At 41.1% G+C, this 22,883-nt stretch overlaps 4 protein-coding genes and 1 pseudogene across 5 annotated transcripts; 4 read left to right on the forward strand and 1 right to left on the reverse strand.

Moving 5' to 3' along the window:
- Positions 1 to 84: 84 nt before the first annotated feature.
- LOC141826120 (uncharacterized) lies at positions 85 to 1,639 on the forward strand. Its single transcript, XM_074713370.1, has 6 exons — positions 85 to 607; positions 682 to 784; positions 889 to 954; positions 1,047 to 1,208; positions 1,313 to 1,409; positions 1,496 to 1,639. Exons 1-6 carry the CDS (start codon positions 85 to 87, stop codon positions 1,637 to 1,639), a joined length of 1,095 nt encoding a protein of 364 aa, XP_074569471.1.
- Positions 1,640 to 2,084: 445 nt separating this feature from the next.
- LOC141826817 (aquaporin PIP1-1-like) lies at positions 2,085 to 2,924 on the forward strand. Its single transcript, XM_074714121.1, has 3 exons — positions 2,085 to 2,423; positions 2,510 to 2,664; positions 2,758 to 2,924. Exons 1-3 carry the CDS (start codon positions 2,111 to 2,113, stop codon positions 2,836 to 2,838), a joined length of 549 nt encoding a protein of 182 aa, XP_074570222.1. The 5' UTR covers positions 2,085 to 2,110; the 3' UTR covers positions 2,839 to 2,924.
- Positions 2,925 to 4,306: 1,382 nt separating this feature from the next.
- Positions 4,307 to 5,547, reverse strand: LOC141827719 (zinc finger protein ZAT5-like). 2 transcript variants are annotated; one of them, XM_074715036.1, is made up of 2 exons: positions 5,346 to 5,547; positions 4,307 to 5,212 (listed from the first exon to the last, which is right to left on the reverse strand). In XM_074715036.1, exon 2 carries the CDS (start codon positions 5,205 to 5,207, stop codon positions 4,503 to 4,505), a length of 705 nt encoding a protein of 234 aa, XP_074571137.1. In that variant the 5' UTR covers positions 5,208 to 5,212; positions 5,346 to 5,547; the 3' UTR covers positions 4,307 to 4,502. The 2 variants fall into 2 exon arrangements, with proteins under 2 accessions (XP_074571137.1, XP_074571136.1); XM_074715035.1 differs by lacking the exon at positions 5,346 to 5,547 and having other exon boundaries at positions 4,307 to 5,236.
- Positions 5,548 to 7,797: 2,250 nt separating this feature from the next.
- On the forward strand, positions 7,798 to 17,104 carry LOC141827995 (protein MODIFYING WALL LIGNIN-2-like). Its single transcript, XM_074715343.1, has 3 exons — positions 7,798 to 8,067; positions 15,995 to 16,191; positions 16,628 to 17,104. Exons 1-3 carry the CDS (start codon positions 7,972 to 7,974, stop codon positions 16,941 to 16,943), a joined length of 609 nt encoding a protein of 202 aa, XP_074571444.1. The 5' UTR covers positions 7,798 to 7,971; the 3' UTR covers positions 16,944 to 17,104.
- A 3,033-nt stretch (positions 17,105 to 20,137) lies between these two features.
- On the forward strand, positions 20,138 to 21,986 carry LOC141825908 (uncharacterized; annotated as a pseudogene).
- Positions 21,987 to 22,883: the final 897 nt, after the last annotated feature.

Below are 22,883 nucleotides of genomic sequence, written 5' to 3' on the forward strand. Positions count from 1 at the left end.
TAAATAGATCTCTTCCCCGCCAACCGCTGGATCTCCCGCCAAGTTCGGCCCCTCGTCGGAGAAGCTTCTCCGGCGACGGCAAGAATGGCAAAGGCGGGGGCGATATACGTCCTCCTCGCCGTCGCTTTCCTTCTCTTCCTCTCCCTCTCCCCGTCTCCCAACCACGCCCCCACGCGCCGCCGGCACAACCGCAGGTTGGCCCACCTCCCCCACGTGGCTTTCGACCCCCTGCTGGCCGAGCTCGAGCGCCGCGTCGAGGAGGGAGGCCTCCTCGACGTCGAGTCATTCAAACGGAAGCTCGAGGAGATGAAGAACCCGAGCAAGGTGGACGCCGGCGGCGACGCCGTCATAAATATCGAGGACTACTTCGGCCAGAACGGACGGCTCAACCTCACCGAGAGGCTGGCGTATCTCTTCCCCATGCTCGACAGGTTCCCCCACGACGGAGGGATCAGCCACCACGAGCTCGAGGTCTGGTTTCAGCGGCAGGCGGTCGACCGCCTCGTCCACCGCACTCAACGCCAGATGGCGCAGCGCGACGGCGACGGCGACGGCGAACTCACGCTCCAAGAGCTCGAGACGACCCACGCCCCTGACCAAGAACACGGTTCGACATCATCCCTGTTCTTGGCGTATAAATACCTTCCTTTTTATGTAAATCAGATCCTCGTTAATGAACAGAGCGGGACACGAACGATCCAGGGAGTTCTGCGTCATTGGAAGAACAATTTTCCAACGCAGATTCAGACGCCAATGGATCGCTCAACGCCTTCGAGTTCAAAAGGTATTTTTCTTCTTCTTCTTTTCTTTCAAATTCTCGGGCTTACTTGATTTTAATCTTTCCTCAAAAAAATTAATCAAAAAAACAAATGAATGATCTTCTTGTAGTTTCTTGTTTCCCGAGGACAGTCTGAACCCAAAAATCATACTCTGGTTGCTGAACGAAAAACTGAGGTAGAACTTTTCGTTGCCAAAATGTTTTTAAAGGAAAGGAATAAGAGAACAAGTTAGCATTGGCGTACCTGATCTCTTCTTGATAAGAACAGGGAAATGGATCAAAACGAAGATGGGAAACTAGACATGAAAGAATTTGGCGACCGAGCGTATCAGATTTTCCGAACTTACTCCGAGTACGACGACGAGCACCTCCAACGCCAACCGGCCAACGTAGAAGAGGAGTTCAAAAGTCTAGACACCAACGAAGATGAGTAAGTTCTCATCCAAAAGGAAAATGGAAAAAAAAAAAAAAAAAAAAGAGAACATAAAGGAACAAATTACAGACGATCTTTTGTTTTTTTTTCTTCTTCTCTAGTTTTCTGACAGCTGAAGAACTAAGGCCTATACTTCATCAACTCTGCCCTGGGGAGCTTTCCCACACCACGCATTACACTAACTACTTGATGCGTAAGGTAAATCGATATTTCTCCAGTGAGTTGTTAGGCAATAATTCTTCTTGTGTTTCTACCTCAAGCTCAACTAGTCGGTTGATGTCCAGGCTGATGAAAACAGAGACGGCAAATTGACACTGAAGGAGATGATACGGCAGCAGTATGCTTTCTACAGCAGTGTTTACGAGGAACTGGAAGAGGACAGTGATGACTACGACTTCTACGATTATCATGATGAGCTTCGGCGATGATCTTCATCTCGTTTAGTGTAATTTTTTTCAGTAGGATATGGAGCATTTTTGGAAGCTGATCAGAATTTGAATCTCAAATGGAACGAATATATTAAAAGTACATTATTAAATGAAATGTATTATAACTTGATAGGCCTTGTGGGCTCTGTGTTTAATTCGGTCCTCTGAACATCTTTAGCTTCCTTCCTTGAGCATGATCCCTGCAAGGTATGGATCAGGCAAGTACGATTTATGTTTAGGAATTGAGTGTCGGCACAATGAAGAGGATGAGTGAAGAGAGGAAAGCTCGAACTGTTGGTCAAAAAATTTGTAAACAATTCTCCCTTACAAAGTCAATTATTTCGGTTCCTGATCCCACATGATAGCTAATCATCACGCGAAGATCGGATAAATGCTAATTAATTAATCTCTCGGTCAATGAAATCAGCACTCTGTCCAAGGCAGAGTGTTGTGCTTGTTTAAGAGGAAGAAATGGAAGGGAAGGAAGAGGACGAGCGCCTAAGAGAGATCAAGTTCTCAGAGATGCAGCCGATAGGGACGGCCGCTCGGACCGACAAGCACAACGCAGAGCCACCGCCAGTTCCCCTGTTTGATCCTTCCGAGCTCAGCTCATGGTCCTTCTACAGGGCCGGGATCGCTGAGTTCATGACCATCTTCCTCTTCCTCTACATAGCCATGCAGCTCACCGTCACGGGGGTGGTCGAGTCCAGCTCCAGGTGCTCCACTGCCTGGGCCCTTGGCGGCGTGATCTTTGCCTTGGCCTACTGCACCGGCGGAATCTCAGGTGATCACAACACATTTTCAACATCAACAAGCTGTTTGACTATAAAGTGCTTTGTCATATATCGTCGTCGTCGTCGTCTTTTTCAGATGGACACATCAACCCTGCGGTGACCTTCGGGCTGTTCTTGCCTATTGGCTTCATCGTCTTCCTGTTTCACCCCATGGCTGAAACTGGAATCAACCCTGCAAGGAGACTTGGAGCAGCAATTATCTACGACAAGGGCCATGCCTGGGATGACCATGTAGGCCTAACTACATGAATTATTTTTAATTTACTTTTTTTTTTTTGGTTTAGATTGAGTTATGATTATTTAGAACTATTTGGCTGTTTACAGTGGATTTTCTGGGTTGGACCCTTCATTGGAGCTGCTCTGGCTGCCTTGTGCCGGCAGATAGTGGTCGAGAGCAGAGCCTGAGGTTCTCCTACCGAAATGCTGTGACTTCTGCCTGGTCCCTCTTCTGAGTTGGATGATATTGACCATAGTCGATCAGATCTAAATTTTATTAGTTCAGTGGAATAATTATTCAATCTATTTACTATGAATTCAAATCGAATAACAATTTCTAAGATCTAAGTGACTTTGATCCTATATTAATTGCTATTTTTCATCCACTTTTCTAGCTGTTGCTTACATCATTGATATGAAAAATAGATTTTTTAAATTAACATCATTAAGCAATAAAATGCATGAATGAGATGGATAAGTGAGAAGAATAAAATTAGTTTGATCAAGCAAGTGAATCTAAATGATACACACAAAATGCCTCTTATGCATGGAAATACTTTAGCATTATCGAAATTAATTTCAGAGGTAGACTTTTAACTGTGTATAAAAAAGAGTTTAATTAATTAACATTGTCTTTATAAAATTATATAACATATTTATATTTTTATATCATGAAGGAGTGGGCTCATTAGGTTTATGGTTGACCAAGTTAGTTAGTTAGACTAATTAGAGATTAGTTAGGTTTATGGTTTGAGCAAAGTAGGTGGAGTTGTTGCAGTTAATATTGCTATGGTTTAGTTGAACTTGAATTTAATGTTACTTTATTGCAAAACGTGAACAAGTAGAGAATTTCTTAATATGCATAACGACTTAATAATAGTGGACTATAGAAAAATATTAAACTTTTCACTCTCAAATATTTTACCTATCTATACAAAATATCTTCTAAAGAAAATTTTTAAATTTGGTATAAAAAGAAAAAGAATATTTTTCTCTGTTCAAATCGATCCAAATAACTTAAGTTATGCAATGAAATTGAGGATGAGAAATTATTTCCCTTAAAAATATTTAATTTATTTTCTTTAATTCCCAGAAAACACATTATCTTTATCACACTAAATGCTAAAAACTCAAAATACATATTTAAAAAGATTATTTATTTTACAGAAAACCAAGGGAGAATTAGGTCGCCTAGCTCTTGCAAGCAGTGGTTCAGATGGCAACAACTCTGAATGACGAGAAACTTGGCAGCTTCTTCTTATGCCTTAAACTTCCAGTCATGGGGTTAGGTCAGTTAACGAGATAAGCATGAGTTTAGCAGATACGTTTGCTTGCATTTCTTCCACACACTTGTATTTCGAGTACAAGTGCGTTCTGGATTTCTTGACAGAGAGGGTTACCTATCTATCTATCTATCTACTTGCCTTTTGCTCAACTCTTCTTTTATTCGATTGGCAATTAGTGCGAGGGGGAGGTTAGATTGCGGACAAATCAAGCTCATGGGGTGAGAACCTGATCCATAGCTTTTCCTTGGTGGTGGAGAAGCCAAAAGCTTTCAGAGACAAAGCCAACTCAACTCTGCCACTTCCTGCTGCTGGACCAGTCCTGCAAGTATTTCTCACCTCAAGAACAAGAGCAAGAGTTTGGCACTAGAAGAAAATAGAATTACTCGATTGCATTTCCAGTTTGTGCTGCGAATATAGAGAACATCAATGAATTGAAAGAATCACTCGTGTTGTGTGAATATTCATATTGAATTCACAAGTTTTTTGCTTTTTTGTTTTTGCCGATGTCTGGTATCAGATTAAGGAAGGAGACAGAGGAAATGGCTGCGTATGATGAGTGTTGCTTGATTAGTAATGGCAGCGCACCAGAGACGACGCCGAGAAAACAAGCGGTCGCTGGGTCTCAAAGGGGAAGGGCACGGCCGGGGACTTTGTTATATTGGCTAATTCGCAGTCGTCGTCGGCCGGCGCTGGGAGATTGAGATCCAAGGAGAAGACGGTCTTGTCTTGCTTGATGATTTGCTGCGCCCCTGCCGGCGATGTCAACGGGCGGTGCCGCCGCATGTGGCCGCCCAGCGCCTGGCCGGACGAGAACTCCGCTCCGCATATCGAGCACTCGTGAACTCTCGGCTTGTTGCCGGCAGCCGCGTCGTCGTTGCTCGATGCAGTCGCGGCACCGGCAGCGGCCTCCTGGTGGACCTGTACTGTTTCATCGGCGGCGTCGAGGAGGGCCACCGTCTTGGGCTTCTTGTGGCTGGTGCGGTGGCCGCCGAGGGCTTGGAAGGAGGGGAAGCGCTTGCTGCACGTCTTGCACCGGTAGGCATCGGGAGCAGTTCGCGTCGGCGTCGCTCGTCCCCGAGCGAGGAGGATCAGACAATTGGCCACGTCCTCATCTTCCTCAGCGACGGCGGTGCTACTCGAAATCTCTACCGACGAGACGGAAGAGTCAGGCCCGACGGCGGCCGGCGCTGCCCGCCGCTTCGTCCTCCTGCGCTTGACGAGATTCGAGGTGACGAACCGGTCGTCGTCCCTGCTGCTGCTGCGGCGGCCCATGGCATCTGACACAGAATCCATGTAGTAAGCCGGCAAGGAACAGAGGAAGGGGGCCGAGGTATAAATAAATACTGAAAGGAGAAGGCAGCAGCCCGAAAGCTCATCCACCAACGACAGTAACTCCAAACGAGGCTTTACCTGCTAAATCCTTCAGTTTTTTTTTCCCAACTCGAAATAAAGGCACAGTAGAAACGCCAGATAGAGGAAAGAGTAGTTTATAATTGGAAAAGCTTGGAGTGGAGAGTCGAAACTCCCTCCACAAGCAGAGTGCAGTTGACACTTCGCTTTACGGAGAGGGATAGGAAAGCATTAAATTACAAGGTGGAGTGGCTCATCAACATGCCGTAGTGGACCACGACGAAGGCACGAGCTGAACAACTGGCCTGGCCTGGCGGAAGAGCAGGAGGACTGAACTCTGGCCCGCTGGCCTCGGAGCAAACCCATTGCTTATTTGCTTTCAGTTTGAGCAACAACACCCTACCACTTTTCCCCTTGTTTTTTTTTTCTTTTAATTTTTTTAAAGCGATCGTTGGTATCCATGTTTGATTTATTTATTTTTGTTAGTGCCATTTAGCTCATAGAGAAGTCAACGTGCAAGATTAGTGTAGGCACGGAAAGGCATATGAGTTGAGGGGAAGGTTGGCTCATATATTTAGTTTTTACAATTCAATTAATTTTATCCTACAAAAATTATTGATTTCTTAAAATTATTCTACTTTTATCATCTAATATAATATTAGCATGACATAATTTACATGTTTTCTCGTAGAATTATCTTATTTCGAACATATTCTAAATTTTATTATACTATAATGATTATTTAAGATATAAATTCTTAAAAATAAAAGGCTCAAAAATAAAAGTACAATAGCAGCCGTGAGGCCCGATCAAACTTACTCAAGACAAAACACAATGAAAGAATCGAAGATGAGGATATACATGACTAAATTATATAAATATATACGTGCGCTTGATCAGTCAGTCAATTAGAATCTCTTATCCAGTTCTTTCACTCTCAATACTGTCTTATCCCTAACTCTCTTTAGCCTCTAACAATAGGAGAATCGCGACTAGACTTAAAAGCATAAATATCTTGGGTAATTTTTAATATATTGTTATTTAAATTTAGCATACTTTTGATTGTAATTTTTTTGTAATTAGTATTCAACTGATCCAATTCATTTTGAGAGTGACTCATAAAAATTTTTAGATGGATGATTCAATATTGTAAAATTTTTAAACTCTTTAAATATAATGGGGTATGTGTGAAATTTAAATCCTTGTTATCAAGTCCTTTTGATGGAGGGTCTAAGATCATAAATGATACGGCGGGTCTTTAGAAGCCTGATGTGGTAAGATGGAAGTCAATAATCAGTCAACCTGACAGATCAATGGGTCAATGGTCAAACGTCATACGATTGATTCAATTGCGATTTCATCTCGCCACTCGGCACTCGGCTGTCTCAGCCACCCAGCCACTCAGCTGTCTTGGCCACCAAGCCACTCGGCACTTAATTGTCTCTGCCACCCAGCCACTCGGCTGTCTCGGCCACCAAGCCACATGACACTCGGCTGTCTCTGCCACCTAGCCACTCGGCTATCTCGGCCACCAAGCCACTCGACACTCAGCTGTCTCGGCCACCCAACCACTCGGCTGTCTCGGCCACCAAGCCACTCGGCCACTCGACTATCTCGATCGCTCGAATACAGACCTAGCTACTTTATTCACTCCTTCGTACGCTTAGCCTCAACTCGCCATTGCTCTCGGCCCTAGCGGCTCAGCTGTTCAATCTCTTTCCCGACCTCCATCGACTCTGCCTCGACAAACCTGATCACTCTATGCCACTCCACGCCGTCATTCCCTAGTACCTCCCTAAAGGCGACTCAGCTATTCAAGACGCTCAAGCGTGCGGGCTCTGCCACAAGAGAGGGACTGTTTAAGTTGTCAGGCTTTTTCTCTTGGAGCTAAAAGACAAGAATGATCCATTTGCCCGAGTCATAGGACGGTTGTTAGATCTGCCGACCTTGTCCCCTAGATGTTATCCTGTCTATTTATTTGTTAGAGATGTACAGAATCTATCTTCGCAACTACCTTGCGCCTCCACGTAGATATCTCCCTCAGTGAGTATATAAACTCCAGCACAAGTATGAAAACCCTCTCTGGAATCTCATATTCTATAATCACTATTTCTTCTCCTTTCCGGACTGATTTAAGCATCCAAGTGACCCCGCCGAGGATGCCTTACTAATCTGCTCGTTCAGTTTCCTCCTTTCTCAAGTTCTTCTCGTCAAGGAACTCCTAACGGTTGAGGTGACATATTCTTGACTGATGACTTGACTGTCTGCAATATCCCAGCCGGAATAATAAAATTTTTAAACTCTCTAAATATAATGGATCATGAGATTTAAATTCTTATTGTTAGAGTTTGTTGGACGAAATATGAGTCTCAGATGAGATTTGAATTATTGTTAGAGTCGGAGAGCCCAGGGATTTGATTGTGATTCATGAGGGATGAAAAAGGGGTAGTAGTAAAATATTAGGATTTGGGGTGGCTGGATAAAAATAGCGCCTCCACTCAAATTGCTCCGCAGTCCACTCCCACTGCTCTCACCGGAGTGGAGACGGGGATAGAGTGGCGAGTGCGCTGTGCCCACTCCTCGTACACGCCACGAGCACCACTGCCGTACTCATCCCAGCGTCGCGATCTTTATCCGCCACTGTTTTTGTCTGTGTCTCTGTCGGAGAGGGACGAGCTGGTTGGCGATGGAGAAGAAGGCGTTAATCATATGTGCGTCCGCGGGCTTTCTCGGCCTCCTCTCCGCAGCACTCGCCTTTGCTGCAGAGGCTACAAGGATTAAGGTTTTCCATCTCAAAACGCTATTATTTTCGTCCTCCCTTCCCAATTCGCTTTATTAATCGATTTACGGTGCACTGAATTTGTCGCTTTGAGCGATTTCTTACTTCTGTCGGGCCTTTTGCTTTCGGTGTTTGCAAATTGACGAACGAGCTAGGGCAATATTTATTGCGTTAGTTTTCCTATTTGAAGGCGCGTCTTTGTTCATATGACGACGCTATTTTCTTGGAGCTGACTCGTGCAAATAAATATATTTTCCAATTCTATCGAATTAGGGTTCAAAGCTTGGAACTTGTCAACAGGAGCCCTATTCTACCGTTTTTGTGCTACTCTTCCTGCTATAGATTTATTATTTCCCCCCATTTTTTCTTGTTTCATGCTATTTTCGAGAAGTTGATTTGGAGGTCGAGTAGATTTACTAATATATTTTTGACCTCCGCAAACTATTTTAGGTAAAAATCAAAAGGGCACCTTTAAATATTTATCAACCTTGGATTATTCATCCAAGGGGCACCTGACCATCTTTAATATACCCATTATGCCTCTCTTTACCATGATTTGTTGAAAACCGAACCATTTTAATGAAACTGTTCAGACTATTACTGATTTAAAGAAAAATTGTTCTAATATATTCTATAATTCAATCCTTCTACAAGAGAGAATATTTGCATTTAATTGAGCAAGGGTTTCTCAAATTAATTAAAGTGAATGTTTATATTGAAACCGTTCACTTTTGTTAATTTGAGAAAAAAGCTCCTTAACCTCACTTGTGAATAATTAACAATTTGGAAAGTGAACATTCATATACATTTTCATTTGAATTGGAATGTTGTTTGCCTTAAACTCACAAAAATGAACATTTTCAATAAAACTGCCAATTTTTTCAAAGAATCACCATAAAGAGACGTATAATAGACATATGATAATAACCAAAATAGGGAGTCCCTTTGTATGATTTTGAAAAATAAAAAAAACCAAAATAGGGACCTCCGGGGCATAGCTGAGTTGGTTACGACGTAGTAGAGTTGCAGAAGAGGGCAATGGTTCGAATTCTGGCGAAGCCAAGCAATACCCTCCTGCGTTGTGACCAACTGCAATTTTTCGATTTACCTCCTTACAGATGGTCGTGGGGCCGACCGTGTGGGGCCGCTAAGGTGGTGGATTCCAGCTTTTTGCAGAAGAAAAATAGAAAAAGCCCTTTAGATTTTAGCCCATGTTTGTTCCTTACTTAAGGATCACTATTTACTCCATCAAATAGAGAAGGAAAGAGAAATAGGTAAGGGAGAGAAGGATTTAACGCTTGAACATCAAGGGCAGCCCGGTGCACGAAGCTCCCGCCATGCGGGGTCCGGGGAAAGGATCCATTGTACGCAGCCTTACCTTGCCTTTGGCAAGAGGTTGTTTCCAGGATTTGAACCCGTGACCTCTAGGTCACATGGCAGCAACCTTACCGTTGCGCCAAGGCTCCCCTTCTTGTTCATCAAGAACAAGAACTAACAAAATTCACTATTGTTCAAGCGATGACGATGATCCCTAGTAGGATTTTGTGTATTTCTCTCTTCGAGGATCATGAAAAAGCAATAGATCTTCCACTTCGCAGATAGCATAATATTCACATCAAAACTCTAAAACATAAGTACTGTTGGTTATATCTTTTTGGATAATCATATAGTCTTAGGTGTGTGACATTTAACTTTAGGCTGCATCTAATACATATTATTGAAATGGAGTGATATTGAAATGAGAATGAAATGGATTAGAGAGAATGATAAATGAAATGCTAAATTCTATTCCTATGTTTGGTTGGACTATAGAATGAAATAAAAAAAATTTAACAACTTGGAACTATGTTTGTGTTCTCTCTCAGAGTTGCATTCTTCTCTCCCTTCTCCCTCCTCACTACACAACTTGCATATTTTTGATACCGCTATCTATGTCACCGCCTTTGAAACAACTAAAGAGGAAGGGTACATTGCCATCTTTGTCACTACTTCCATATCTCGATATCGCCATCTTTGTCACTATTTCCACATTGTTGACGTCACTATCTTCGTTGCCAATATCATTGGCATTGCCATCTTCTGCGACAACTTCGATGTCACTAACCTCTCTAACTTTAGTGGAGATGACTACCCTAGTAGTTGTGCCGACTGGTATGCCTAGGAGATCCATCTCTTAGCTCAACCTACTTCTATTGCTAAGGGTATCACATAAGAGGAAGGCCATCATTTTCCTTGTTGTGGTAGCCATGACTCCAAGAGAGAGAAATGAGAAAGTAAAGCGGTTTTGTGGTATTCAATGGTGATCGTTGAGAAAGTACGTACGGAGGGGGTGGGTGACTTCCAATGGTGGTTGATATGGTGGAAGCCTACAACTGCCACGTGGTCCGCGAGATCCGGAATGAATGTGGCGTTATCAGTCAAAATCAATGATGCAAGCTGATAACCTTAGTCTCGGGTGGCGACCTCGACCTTGGCCTCAGTCTCGACCTCGGCCTCTGCTCGACCTCACATGCCGATCTCATCTCGGCCTCAAGCCTCGGATGGCGACCTCGACTTCGACCTCGATCCCGACCTCGATTTCTATTTGATCTTATGTGTCGATCTCATCTCGGCCTTAAGCCTTGGGTCTCGATCTCAACCCCTACTTGGTTTCGGGTCCCGACCTCGGTCTCTGCTCGGTCTTGGATCTCGACCTCGATTTCAAGTCTCGAGTCTCGACCTCGACTCGGGCTCACGTGCCGATTTCATCTCAGCCTAGGGTCTTGGATGTCTCTTTGACTGGTTGTGAGTTGATCCCATAAGGCCAGTTCGTCCGTAAGATCATGAAATCCTAAAACTGTTTCTCCTAGAAAACAATAAAAGTATCTCGGAACACATGGACAATGGGAGCGCGTATATCGAAATATACCATAAATGGTAGCATGTATTTTAGAATAAATCTTAAACGGATGCTTATATTTCGAAACCCTAAACCCAGGGGCACAGATATGTGCACACAAAATCCTAATTTACCCAAACCTTTAATCTTCTTTTTCTTGCAAAACCCTAACTTAAGCGTCAGAGTGACTTATCGGGATCCATCCTCGGTGCTATTTTAATTATCTTTTGGAGTGTTTTTCAAGTCTCTTCACCCCTTCCGACGACTATCTCCGGAGAGCGTGCACGTTAACTCGTTTGTTGACCGGTGGTTTGATCATCCATGGTATTTGGCCAGAACAGTGGCGACAGAGGAAGTACACTAGGAGGAGTGAGTTGGGTTGGAATGACTGAATCTAAGTTGTTGGGTCTAGAATGTTAATTCCGGTTATTGGGGAATTATTGATTCCATTCTGGCTTAATAAATATGAACCAAACAACGAAATTAGTTGGATCCAAAATGAACAATTCCATTCCATGGGTGACTCCTAGTGTACCAAATGCAACATGAATGATTCATGAGAGGATCTCTGAGTTCCCACTATGACATGCACTATTCCCCAACTTAACTTCGAACCTATTGAACCTACTATGTCTGTCTATAAAGCACATGTTGTTGGTTGTTTGCTATCTTGTTGTGTTTAACATCAATGTGTTTGTAAAGATGGTGATCTCGAACATCTTAGGATAAGCTCGAACCAGTCAAGCAATTAACCAAAGCTATCCATTGTATGCAAATATTACCATATTTACCTACAAAGCATCAAAAAACTATAAAAGCTACTTAGACTCTTATTTATCATTTCAGTTTTCCTTTCAATCTTAGGTTGTCATGCTGAAGAGGATTTGAGTTTCATAAACCATCCTAAAGTTCTCCAAAAGTGGTTAACAAGCCTCAAATCTTTGTCAAAGACAATGGCTTAGGGTAAACCCATGCAAGCTAATCACCAGTCTAACAAAGTCACTATGTTGATGCATCTCTCATCTTAGAACTACAAGATTACATTTTCTGCATTCTGACATGATATTATAAATAAGAAACTTCTAATGATTCAGTAGTTGTTTCGCAATTGTTTTAAAATTTTGTTTTACCAATAATAGCTAGACCCATCGATAACATTGAAAATTTTCAAAATAGAGAAATTATTTAAAAAGGCGCATGAGAACTTCAGGGTATCTCAAGGATCAAAATGTACCTAATCATTATCAAGTTGCATCAAGAATAATTCAAAGAGGCCATTGTATCTAGTTTGAGTAGTTTAGGTAGGGTTAATTATGAAAATGCTTTAATCTTCCTTTATCACTCTTCAAAGCCTTATTCTTGAAATCTAAATGCCTACTATATACTTCCTTTTCATATGATAAACCTGTAGAACTGATACCTATAGTCTAAGAAATTCAAAATTTGAATTTGATATATTTTGTATCAAGTTTTAGGGCATCATTGACTGATTGATGACCGAACCAAATCCTTGGTCACATGATCAATTGAAACTAGCAGTTACATAATCCTGCTCTTTGATTTGTTTCGTTCCATTCTCATCTACAACAACTAGAACTCAACCCCATGGGTACATTACCATTGCCTCTCTAATCCTTTTGATAAAAGGGCACGGTGCACGAAGCTCCCGCCATTCCCTCTCTAATCCTTTTGATGATGCAATGAATTTATCTTTCCATTCTTCGTTTTCAAGAGAGCATTATATGCTTATGCAAGTTATCTTCATCTTCAAGAAGTTCTTTGTTGTCTTCATCTTCAAGAAATTCCTTTCAACTCTGGGCCTTTGAGAGCCTATCATTTATATAGAACTCTAGGAGCAACCCATCAGAATGAGCATTTTGATCGAGCATTTTAGACACTGTATTTTTTATTCACTTTATAATTGTATTTTTTTTAATAAAAAAATTCCCTGCGTGCATTCATTTGTATGCCATGACCAGGCTCTTTTCTAAGAGAGTTTAGAGAAGAGTAAGAGATGAACTACAACTAACTACTAAGGTAGGATGGATCCTAATGAAATAGAGTGACTTGAAGGTAAAAGACTAAAGAAAAACACTTATTGTACGTCAGCTTGTATTTTTGAGTATTCAGTGACAAAGTTGTTGGGTAAGAAGAAGACTGTTTATGCACATAGATTAATATTTTGTAAGAGAGACAGTTGTGTGAATGGGAGAATCTATCATCTGATTGCTTGTGTATGATCTAGGGGAAACACCTCATGCAACTGGATTGTGATAAACAAAAATTTGTGAGAGAATTTAAGTGTTACGAACCAACAAGTTGGGAATTAGAAAATTAATAAAATTTGCATGAAATCCAAGTATATAGGGGAGTATGAAGCATTGACTAAATTTAGGAGCCTCTCAAAATCCTCATTTCCATTGCCATTGTTATATTTGAATTGAATTTTCTATTGTTCATGTGAATTTGGATTTGCATGTTGTGCTTGTTGCATGGTTTAGTTGTGTTTAAGGTTAAGCTATACATTACCCATATTTTACACTGTAACTTATAATTGCCATTCAGTATATAAATATTGTTACTGTATTATTCGCATAGAGATGTTCCATGGAGGTATATTTGTAAGTTGTCTTTCAATCATCTTGGGGATTGCAAATTGTATTTGTATTCTAACATTTTGTTACGTGCTTATAATTGAGATATGACTTGTATTTGCTTGTAATATATCCTAGACAGCTAGACCTATACTTTTTCAACTGACACAAATTGCACCATGCTAATCAACCTTCAAAATTTGAATGATCCCAAAAACCTGAGATGAAATTCATTTATAGAGAAGTTGTTTTGACCTGCAAACTCCTCTATGCCCTTTAGCATGTCGTTCTTTTGCTTTCCAAAATCTCCATGATACTAGTTTCAGCTGTTGGCACTAATATCGAGCGCCTAGGATACCCACAAAATGGTCGAGATGCTGACACTGCTTGAAATACAATGAAGGCCTCCATGATGACTATCATCCCAGCCAACCCAATTAATATTACATTGATTTTAGCGCTTTTTGCATTCATTCTACCAAGAAAGTTACTCAATGTATTTGACATCGAGTCAAGCGGATTGTGGATTGCTCGATTACCCAAATCTTAGATCCAAATGAAAACATAAACATGACATGAGTATTCACATGACATAAGAGAACAACACAAAACATAATATAATTAATACAACCACAATCATTACAAGAAGGAAAAACATATTTTCACAATAATTTCTAAAGTTTTGTGGAAGAAAAAAAATTACATCTAGTCAAATAAGAAAGAACATGAGATAAACAAAGATCTCTACCATGCATGAACCATCAGGAGTCCTAGTTGTTGTCAATGGAAAACCTCACATCTGATGCCCAAACTAGGTTTGGATTTTTAATAAAAAATTATTTAGAGCACCCTTCAACTTCCTTTGGGTGTATCATTGCTTGCATCTTTTTATCACTTGCAAAAGAAGAGGCCAATCAAGTATTCCTATGCACATCTTCAACTTCCTTTGGGTGTAGCAATAATCCATAGGAGATAGGGAAAGAGCTTTGATTAGAAATGGTGAAAATGTCTAATGGTTTTGACCTAAACCTACGTCATGCATTAATATTCTACACAAATTTTATTTATTTAAGAGCAAATATTAAAGTAGATTAAGCCAATTCAATAACAATGGATATATGAAATTTTAAAGTAACAGAGCTTTTCATAGAAGTCAATGGAGGGATATTAACTGATTGGGGTATTATAAAAATTACCAAATAAATTTATTTTCTCATAAGGGAACTTCAAAATAAATTATTGCTTAATCTTGTTTAATTGCCATGTCCTATAAATATGCACTCGAGCTAAATATGGACTTGGATCCCCATCATCATGTGGTTGAGGCACATTAACAAAATGTAATGGTTTGTTTCAAAGCTGAAAGTTAGGTTAATATTGTGATGCAGTGTTGCATTGTTTTTGAAAATGTTGCAGTGTTGCATTAGTTGGAGGACCCATTTGCTTGAATTATCTGATTTCTTCAAAACCCTACATGCTATTAATCAACTTAAAGTAAACCTTGTAAACTGCACATGTAATAGCCTCAGATAATAGGGTTTTGAAGAGGATGTGTTGCAGTGTTTACAAGTGCAGTTTACTTACCAACTCTAACAAAATGGATTAGGTACGTAAGTGAAATCTTGCTAGAGTTGGTAAACCCATATGACACATAAAAAGCTCTAGTAGCAGACCAAGTGCATTGCACCAAACTCCAAATTCAGGTATATCGAAATATGGGCGATCACCCCACATTCTTGTGGGGACATACCGCTCCCTTTAACCCCTTATGAAGTCACCATGGAGCTTTACACCCATATGTGTCAGCCTATTAAGCTGCATTGTTTAAATCTTCTATGAAACTTTGATATGGTGCCAGTAGAGCAGTACTGATAGTGGTATCCTGCCCAAGCATACCATCTAAAGGGTAGTAAACAAATAAACCACATACAAGTCTAGCTCCAGCTGATATTTTAAAATTCCGTGTTTTTAAATCATCTTTCTCCATGGGCATCATTGTTGAAATTTACTTTTACTCTATCGCAATACAGCCACTCCAAGACAGAGAAGAGCATGTTAGGATGCAAATACTGCGACTTCAAAATTTCCCTTTTATAGGTTAACATTGGAACTTAGTTGAGTAGCTATCTTCTAGCTACAGTTTTACGAAATATATTTTGCTTAAGTAGGTATTCTGAATAAATCCTTTACTGGCTAACTTTATTACATGGCCCATCCTATAGTTCCCCAATCGAGTCTCAGTTGGTATTTAGTAATCAGCAACATCTTATTTGTGAACTTTTCTTGTTTTCTTTTGCTTTGAATTTTTTTAATGTTTTTATTATTGTTAAACCTGTTTATATTTTCATTTGCCTTGTGTCTAAAGGGCAAGCTTGCAGTTGGAAAGTAAAGCTACGTTAAATTTAGGATGACCACTTGTCAATTATAATATTTTTTTTCTTTATACTTTGCCTTGCAGGTTTCTGATGTGCAAACAATACTAGGTAAGTGTGTGTACCCAAGAAGGAGCCCAGCAGTAGTTCTAGGCTTACTATCAGCAGTGGCTCTTGTGATTGCTCAGGTCATCATAAATTCTGTAGCTTGTCATATGTGCTGCAATCATCCTAATCCATCAGACACCAACTGGAGAAAAGGGCTGATCTATATTGCTTCTTGGTAACTTGTTTACATTTGACTTGCTTCTCCATTAGACAACAATTATCCACACTATTCTGCACTAACATCAACTTGGGATAATTTCATAGAAAACAGAAAACTGCTTCTTTGAGTTAAACCCTTGTTAGGGCAAAAAAATACACTATTTGCAGAATACTAGAATTGAAAGCAATCTTACTATGGTCATGCTTGTATTAATAAAGGAAATAGCTTTACAATAAAAAATAGTTAAGGGAAATAACACTATGTAATTGTTGGTTCAAACTTGGGTTCATTTGATCCATCTTTCACAACTTCTGCTTTAATTTTAGTAACTTCTCTTGAAAAGTAAGTGCTTCCTGTTCTCTTTGAGGTGAATTATATATATACTCTTCTTATGTTTGTGTTTTTCTTAAACTCATCTCATATCAGGAGTATATTGATAAAATTCGTGCAGGGGTAGTTTTGTAGCAGCTCTTGTTTTTCTATTGAGTGGTGCTGCCCTGAACGACCGATGGGGACAAGAAAAGATGTATTTTGGTGAATTGTGCTACATTGTCAAGTTTGGAGTATTTTTGGGAGGCGCGCTCTTGTCTCTTGTAAGTGTTTCCCTTGCGATTGTTTATTACATCTCATCCCTATCAATCAAGAACGTGCAGACTTTGGATCAACAACAAAGTCAAGTCATTCCATTTGGTGATAGTCTTCACACTCCAGCATTTCTGCAAGAGGGTACTCTTAAGTTACAACCCTTAGAGATGAAGCATGTTTGATCCTTGTCAACTCTCTATTTTTTTGCTTGTCACCTCACCTGTCCATATGCATAGAATCACTCGCTACTTCAAATTGCTGTTTGAAATTTTTGCAAATATACTATGTTATTGCTTGAGACTTTTAGCTTTTTACAATGAATATATAGTTGAGTGTTTTTTCATCTATGATTTGTATCGTTACATTAGCAACTCCATAGATGGAAGAGGTGCTGCTCCTGTTACTCTTGTTGATCATTCATTTTGCAGCATTTGGCTGTTCCATGTTTCCTATCAAATATTAAATGTCCATTAGTATTGAAAACAGTGCTCTATTGTAATTTAGGAAGTTTATTTATCTCAATCTTTTACAAGGAACTCTATGACACAGCTAAAACTTAAAAAAGAGATTTGGAAGATTTCTGCATTGCTGTGGCCAGGGTGAGACTACACAGTCATGACTCAGTACTAGGTTGAGATGGAGAATTGGTTGAGTTGAACCACCCAGGTGAAGGTGTTGAGGTGAAATTATGATGTTGCAATGAAGTTTCTCTCTCTCTTTTAGTACTAGTATTCATGGAGAAGTAGAACAGTCTAGGTTCACACTCGAAGGGCTTCTATTGCGCCTCCTTGAGTAAAGCTGATTGTTCACTCGGCTAGGATTATTGGCTCTGCTTTGAAGGTTACTTTGAAAGGTGATTTCTGTATGCCTGCTTGACACGCCATCCTATACAACCATAAGACACTTTTGGAGTCCCTCAAGTATTGTTTTGTTTATGATTTTGGTTTGTTTGTTGATTTGTGGATGGACGATAGAGGTGAGATTCAAGTTATGTCTTGCACAATACTGGTTAGATTTGTTGTTATTGGGTCTCATTATCTGTCATTAGCTCAATTGGTAGTCCAAACCTAGTAATGATATTTCTCTAGAGGAAGTTTTCCAGTTGTAGCTTTGTAATGACCTAGATTGACTCAGACTCCACCCACTTTATAAAATAATCAACCTTCACAGTTAAGAATTTTGTCTTCCTTGATCAAAATGTTGATCCCACATTGGTAGAATGTCCACACACAATCGATTTGAGGTTACAAACTTCTAGCATATGCCACACTTTTTACCAACTTAGTTGAGTTTTCTCAGAGAGTGGGCTAGAAGTAGCCCAACCTTTTTTTACCTTATAAAAACTTTTAGGTCTCTTTGTGTATCTCCCCTAGGATCAACCGAAATTTTGAAGGTTGCAAGCATTTTAAATAGGGAATTGAATAAGAACTCTTGTATACTCCCATTGATCAAGGTGTAACCTGGATTCTTGTCTTAAGAAAATTGCCATAAGCTCAACCTAGCAATTACATACGTCTACTTCTAGGATTGCCTTAATGGTGTGCTTGCTGACCATCTTAATAATGATCTCCTAAGCTGCATTCAGTGGAGTAAGTCACCACTTCAGACAGACCATGAACCCATGCATTATTGCCTTAGACTATATGCTCTATGTAGAAGTCAGCAAATGCCTTCTGCTTCATCAATAATTACTGGGAAAACAAACTTCAAGGCTTTTTCGAGTTTTATACCTTTTGGGCTGGCATTTACCAACTAGGTTCTTCTACAGTTGTTGGTGGATGACCCATCCACAAATCTGACTGTTCTGATTCAATCATTGAGCTCGTCAGCTGTGATATGAAGTTTATCAACACTTGTCCTTATATTAGTGTCCTCCTTTGGTAAGTTAGCACTAACTCACTCAACTCTATGACCTAACAAAAGAATTCTGTTTGTTACATCTGAGCGATGAAGCACCTTCCTCCTTTGCCATCGCTCAGACGAGATGACTTTGAAAATAGGCTTGAAGATTCTTGACCGCCAAGACTTGGGCAAAAGTCAGTTTCTCCATGCTCATTTACCTTTGTCACTTTCCTTCTTTATCAACAGCGCAATGCTCAAGGCTTGCTCTGAGGCTGAGGATCAATGATTCTTCGGGGGATGGTCAGCAATTGGGGAAGATCTCCTAAAGTTTTTAAAAGAACATTTCCATTTCCCCACTCAAATTTCTTGGCTTTTAGTGCTCAAGAATGAGATGCATTGATGTAATGTTGCAATTCGTCCATTTACTCTCAGTTTTTGTCTAGCTTTCAGGTGACCTCGTATCCAAGATAGCCTTCACCTTTTCTGAGTTTCTCTTGATTCCCTCTTTGTGAATCATGGATCCACGAGCCTATATTGAAGGTGCATTTCGGTGGATCCAACTTCAACCTCACGAGGCTTTGTCCTCTCACTGTCAAGGTCCATTGCAGTGTAATCCATTTTCATGAAAGTCATAGAACATCACATTGGCTGAGCTACTTGCGTCTACAAATAGTGTGATATGGAGCCTACTGCTTAAATATCTTGGTTTTTGTCATTTGATCTCATGTATCCTCTTCCAAGAAAGTAAGATCCCAATTGTGTTTGGGTGCTATAACTCAAGGAGGAATAGATAGGACTTTTCTTCTTCACTTAGGCCATGGCTTTTGTGCTACTCAACCTCCCATGGTCAAATCAATTCTCGTGGAATTAACTTTGAAGTCATCTTCTATTCTATTTGTTGCTTTCGGGACATGATTGAGTTGGTTACTTGAGGCAGATTTGTTGTAGTGGACAAGGATCGAATCTCAATGAAACTGAGGTAATGTCCTTCCCGTAATGATCAATTATAATTTTTTTATTTACTTCCTTGTAGATATTTATGAGGTCGATTGTGTGAGACTGTTGGTTGAAATATTTTACTTTTTTTGAATGTTTACTTGAAGAAATGTACTTGCTATGAAAAAAAGATAGAATATACTGTGGTTCTTGTGATACATTCGCCTGATTGACTGAGGTTCAGTAGCTACACTAGTACAATTACTGTAACAGTATGATAATAAAATATTTTTAAGCTAAAAAATATATTAAAATATTATTTTATTTTATTTTTTTAAAAAAATGCCATTGTTTTTGACGAGCGCGAAGCACCGTGGGCTTAGTCGGAAAAGAGTCAGCGTTATGGCAATTTCATATACAGAGGAATTCGAGTCGACGCTTGGAAGGTTCGAAAAGGCATCTAGATGGCGGATTCCACTTCTACAAAAGAAAAGGCATCAGAAACTACAAAATTGAATGGCCTCGAAATCTTTTGGTCACTAGCTTACGAAAAGACCGAGCCTCGATCCACTAGTGTAATCCGAGATGCCTCCGTCGACGCAAACTAAGTTTGTGGCGGCCTCGGAAATTCCACACCGCAAGACCCACACCTCAGCGGCTCAGCCTCGTCGCGCCTTAAATCCACCTACAACACCTTCAGCAATCCACCGCTGCAGCCATGGCTGAGACGCCGAGCGCCCACGACGGGCTCGACGAGTCCACGGCCACTACCGGCAGCAACATGCTGGAACTGGAAGAACTCATCGTTGAGGAAGACGAGAGCAAGAGCTCAGAGGTGCAACCGCCGGGGAAGGCCGCGGCGGAGACAGTTCTGGCCGTCGTGCCGGCCGAAGCGCCGCACCCGCCGGCGGCGCTGGAGCTCGCAGTCTGGCACCTGTTCAGCTTCAGCTCGTACTTCGTTCAGGCGTTCCTCCTGCCGGTGCTCTTCCCTCTCATGATCACCCAGCGAGCTTGGCCGGCGTCGTCGGCCCTGCCTTCTTCGCCGGGATTCACGGAAAGAGGCGTGCGGTGCTCTCAGACGCAGATGTTACTGTGAGTTCCTCGCGCGTCCATATAATTTCTTCGATTTAGAGATCGTGATCGACAAAATGACTCTGTTTTGTGCAGATATCAAAGAATCGTCTCCCACTCGATCGTGATTGACGATTCCGAATTTTCTCCGCTGCAATGGACCACGATCTCATGGGCCGCCGGCATCGTGGTCGCCGTCCCGGTTTTCACGCTCATAGCGCACCACCTTGATCACGGCAATCACCAGCCGGTGATACTCATCGGCACCATCGTGGGCGGCGCCCTCTGCTGCCTCCTCACCGGCTTCTTCGACACCAACTGGCTCTTCCCAGTCTTCATCGCCGTCATCGCCTTTTCCAGCGTGGTCGGCTCCGCCGCCCACGTCCGCCACCTCGGCCTTATGGTCAGAGGCCTCAGAATCGTCACCACGCGCCGCTCCCCTCACGTCGGTAGCTTCCTTTCCTCGCATGGGACCGCTGTCGGCTCTCTCGGCGCCGCCATCATTGCCGTCTTCACCTACCACATGCTCCGCCGCACAGACCAGCTCACGAGCTTGTGGGTGGTCTTCATCTTCAGCGGCCTCCAGTGGCTCACCGGCGTCGCCCACGCCGCTCTCTCAATCCGGCCCGGAGCGAGTCTGCTATCCTCTCCGACGTATTTGGAAAAATCCGCTCACGTGCTCGCCGTGTTCAAGTACCCGCACGCCGTCGGCGCCCTCGCGGCCTCATTCTTCGCCTCGTTCGCGTGCATGTGCATCTTCGCCGGTGGCACGCTCTACATCATCGGCGACCTCTGTATCCGGCCACTGATTTTTCTCTTCCTCTGGCTCATCTACTTCACCTTCCCAGTGGCGGCGCTTCCCCTGCTGCATCGGCTGCAGCTCTCCATCCGGGCCGACTCGGTGCGCATGCAACTGCTGGGTTTCTTCATGGCGGCCCTCACGTCGGGGCTCGCCTTCTACTTCAAGGACCAGAACTGGGCGCACGCCAACATAATCGTGGTGAGTCTCCTGCAAAGCGCGGCCAACGGAGTGCTGCATGCGTCGGAGAAGGCACTGCTGGTGGACTGCTCGCCTTCGGGCAAAGAGGGGGCCTTCGCCATGTGGCTGGCGTGGTTGCGCGCCGCCGGCGAGTGCGTGGGGTTCGCCGTGGGAACCGCCTCGCCCGGGAACATCAAGTCCACTTTTGCTGCAGCGTTCTTGGCCGCCTTCGTGGGAGTGTTTCTGTTGATCTTTGGCAACGTTAGCAGTGAGGGAGGGATGGTGGAGGCGGAGCATGTGAGGGAGGAGGCCGGAGGGAAAGGGGGAGAGGCCGGTGGCGTTGACTGCAGCAAAATTGGCGCAAGGTGTCCAAGGAAGGGGAGTCGTGGCTGTTTGAATTGGTCACTTGGCGTTTGCTTTGTTAATTACTTCATTACTTGTTAATTACTTCACAAACAAAGCTTCGCGATGCGTTTGATAATAATTTATTTATATTTATTCAGTATACATCAAATCAATTAAATAAATGAATTGAATGAGATAGTGATTGATTTTGACTTCTATAACTTAAAAAATTAATTTGATACTGTCAATAAAATATTATTAAATTAAAAATTTTATATAACATCAATTACATAATTATTTAAATATATCTAAAATACTAAAATATAAAAAAACATCCTAATAAAAAGTAAAAATATTTTAACAGATTAAAATGAGGAATACACTCAAAATTTTAAAATATAAAAATAAAAATTAATAAAAATACATTAAATATTAAAAAATTCAAAAATTATCAAAAATAAAAATTATAAAAAATAATAATAAATTTTTTAAAACCTCCTACATCAATAAATAAATTGAAATAATTTAATAAATTTGAATACATATGAATTCAACTCATTAATATTCATAAACAGAGTTTGTGAATTATTCATGAACAATATTCATGAATAAAATTTATGAATCATATATTCATCAATAAAACTCTTATTAATATAATAAATAAATAAAATTTTTTAAATGAATATATAAATTTGTACTATCAAGTTTAATAACCAATCAAATAAATTTAAAATTATAAAATTTTTAAATAATCAAATAAATTTGAATTGAGAGCTCGATAATATCCAATGAACTAAGTTCAAGTCAAGATTGAATCAAATTCAAGCTAATAAAAAAGAAACCAAGTTAAATTTGAACAACCATTACAACGATTTAATTCATTTTAGACTCAGTTTAGCTTGACTCGATTACCTTATCAAACAAGCTTGAACACCATAAAATTTGATTT

This window comes from Curcuma longa, chromosome 4 (assembly GCF_044706935.1).
Source record: "Curcuma longa cultivar G26 ecotype Majalengka, Jawa Barat chromosome 4, ITB_CL_G26_1.1, whole genome shotgun sequence".
Lineage (NCBI taxonomy): Eukaryota > Viridiplantae > Streptophyta > Magnoliopsida > Zingiberales > Zingiberaceae > Curcuma > Curcuma longa.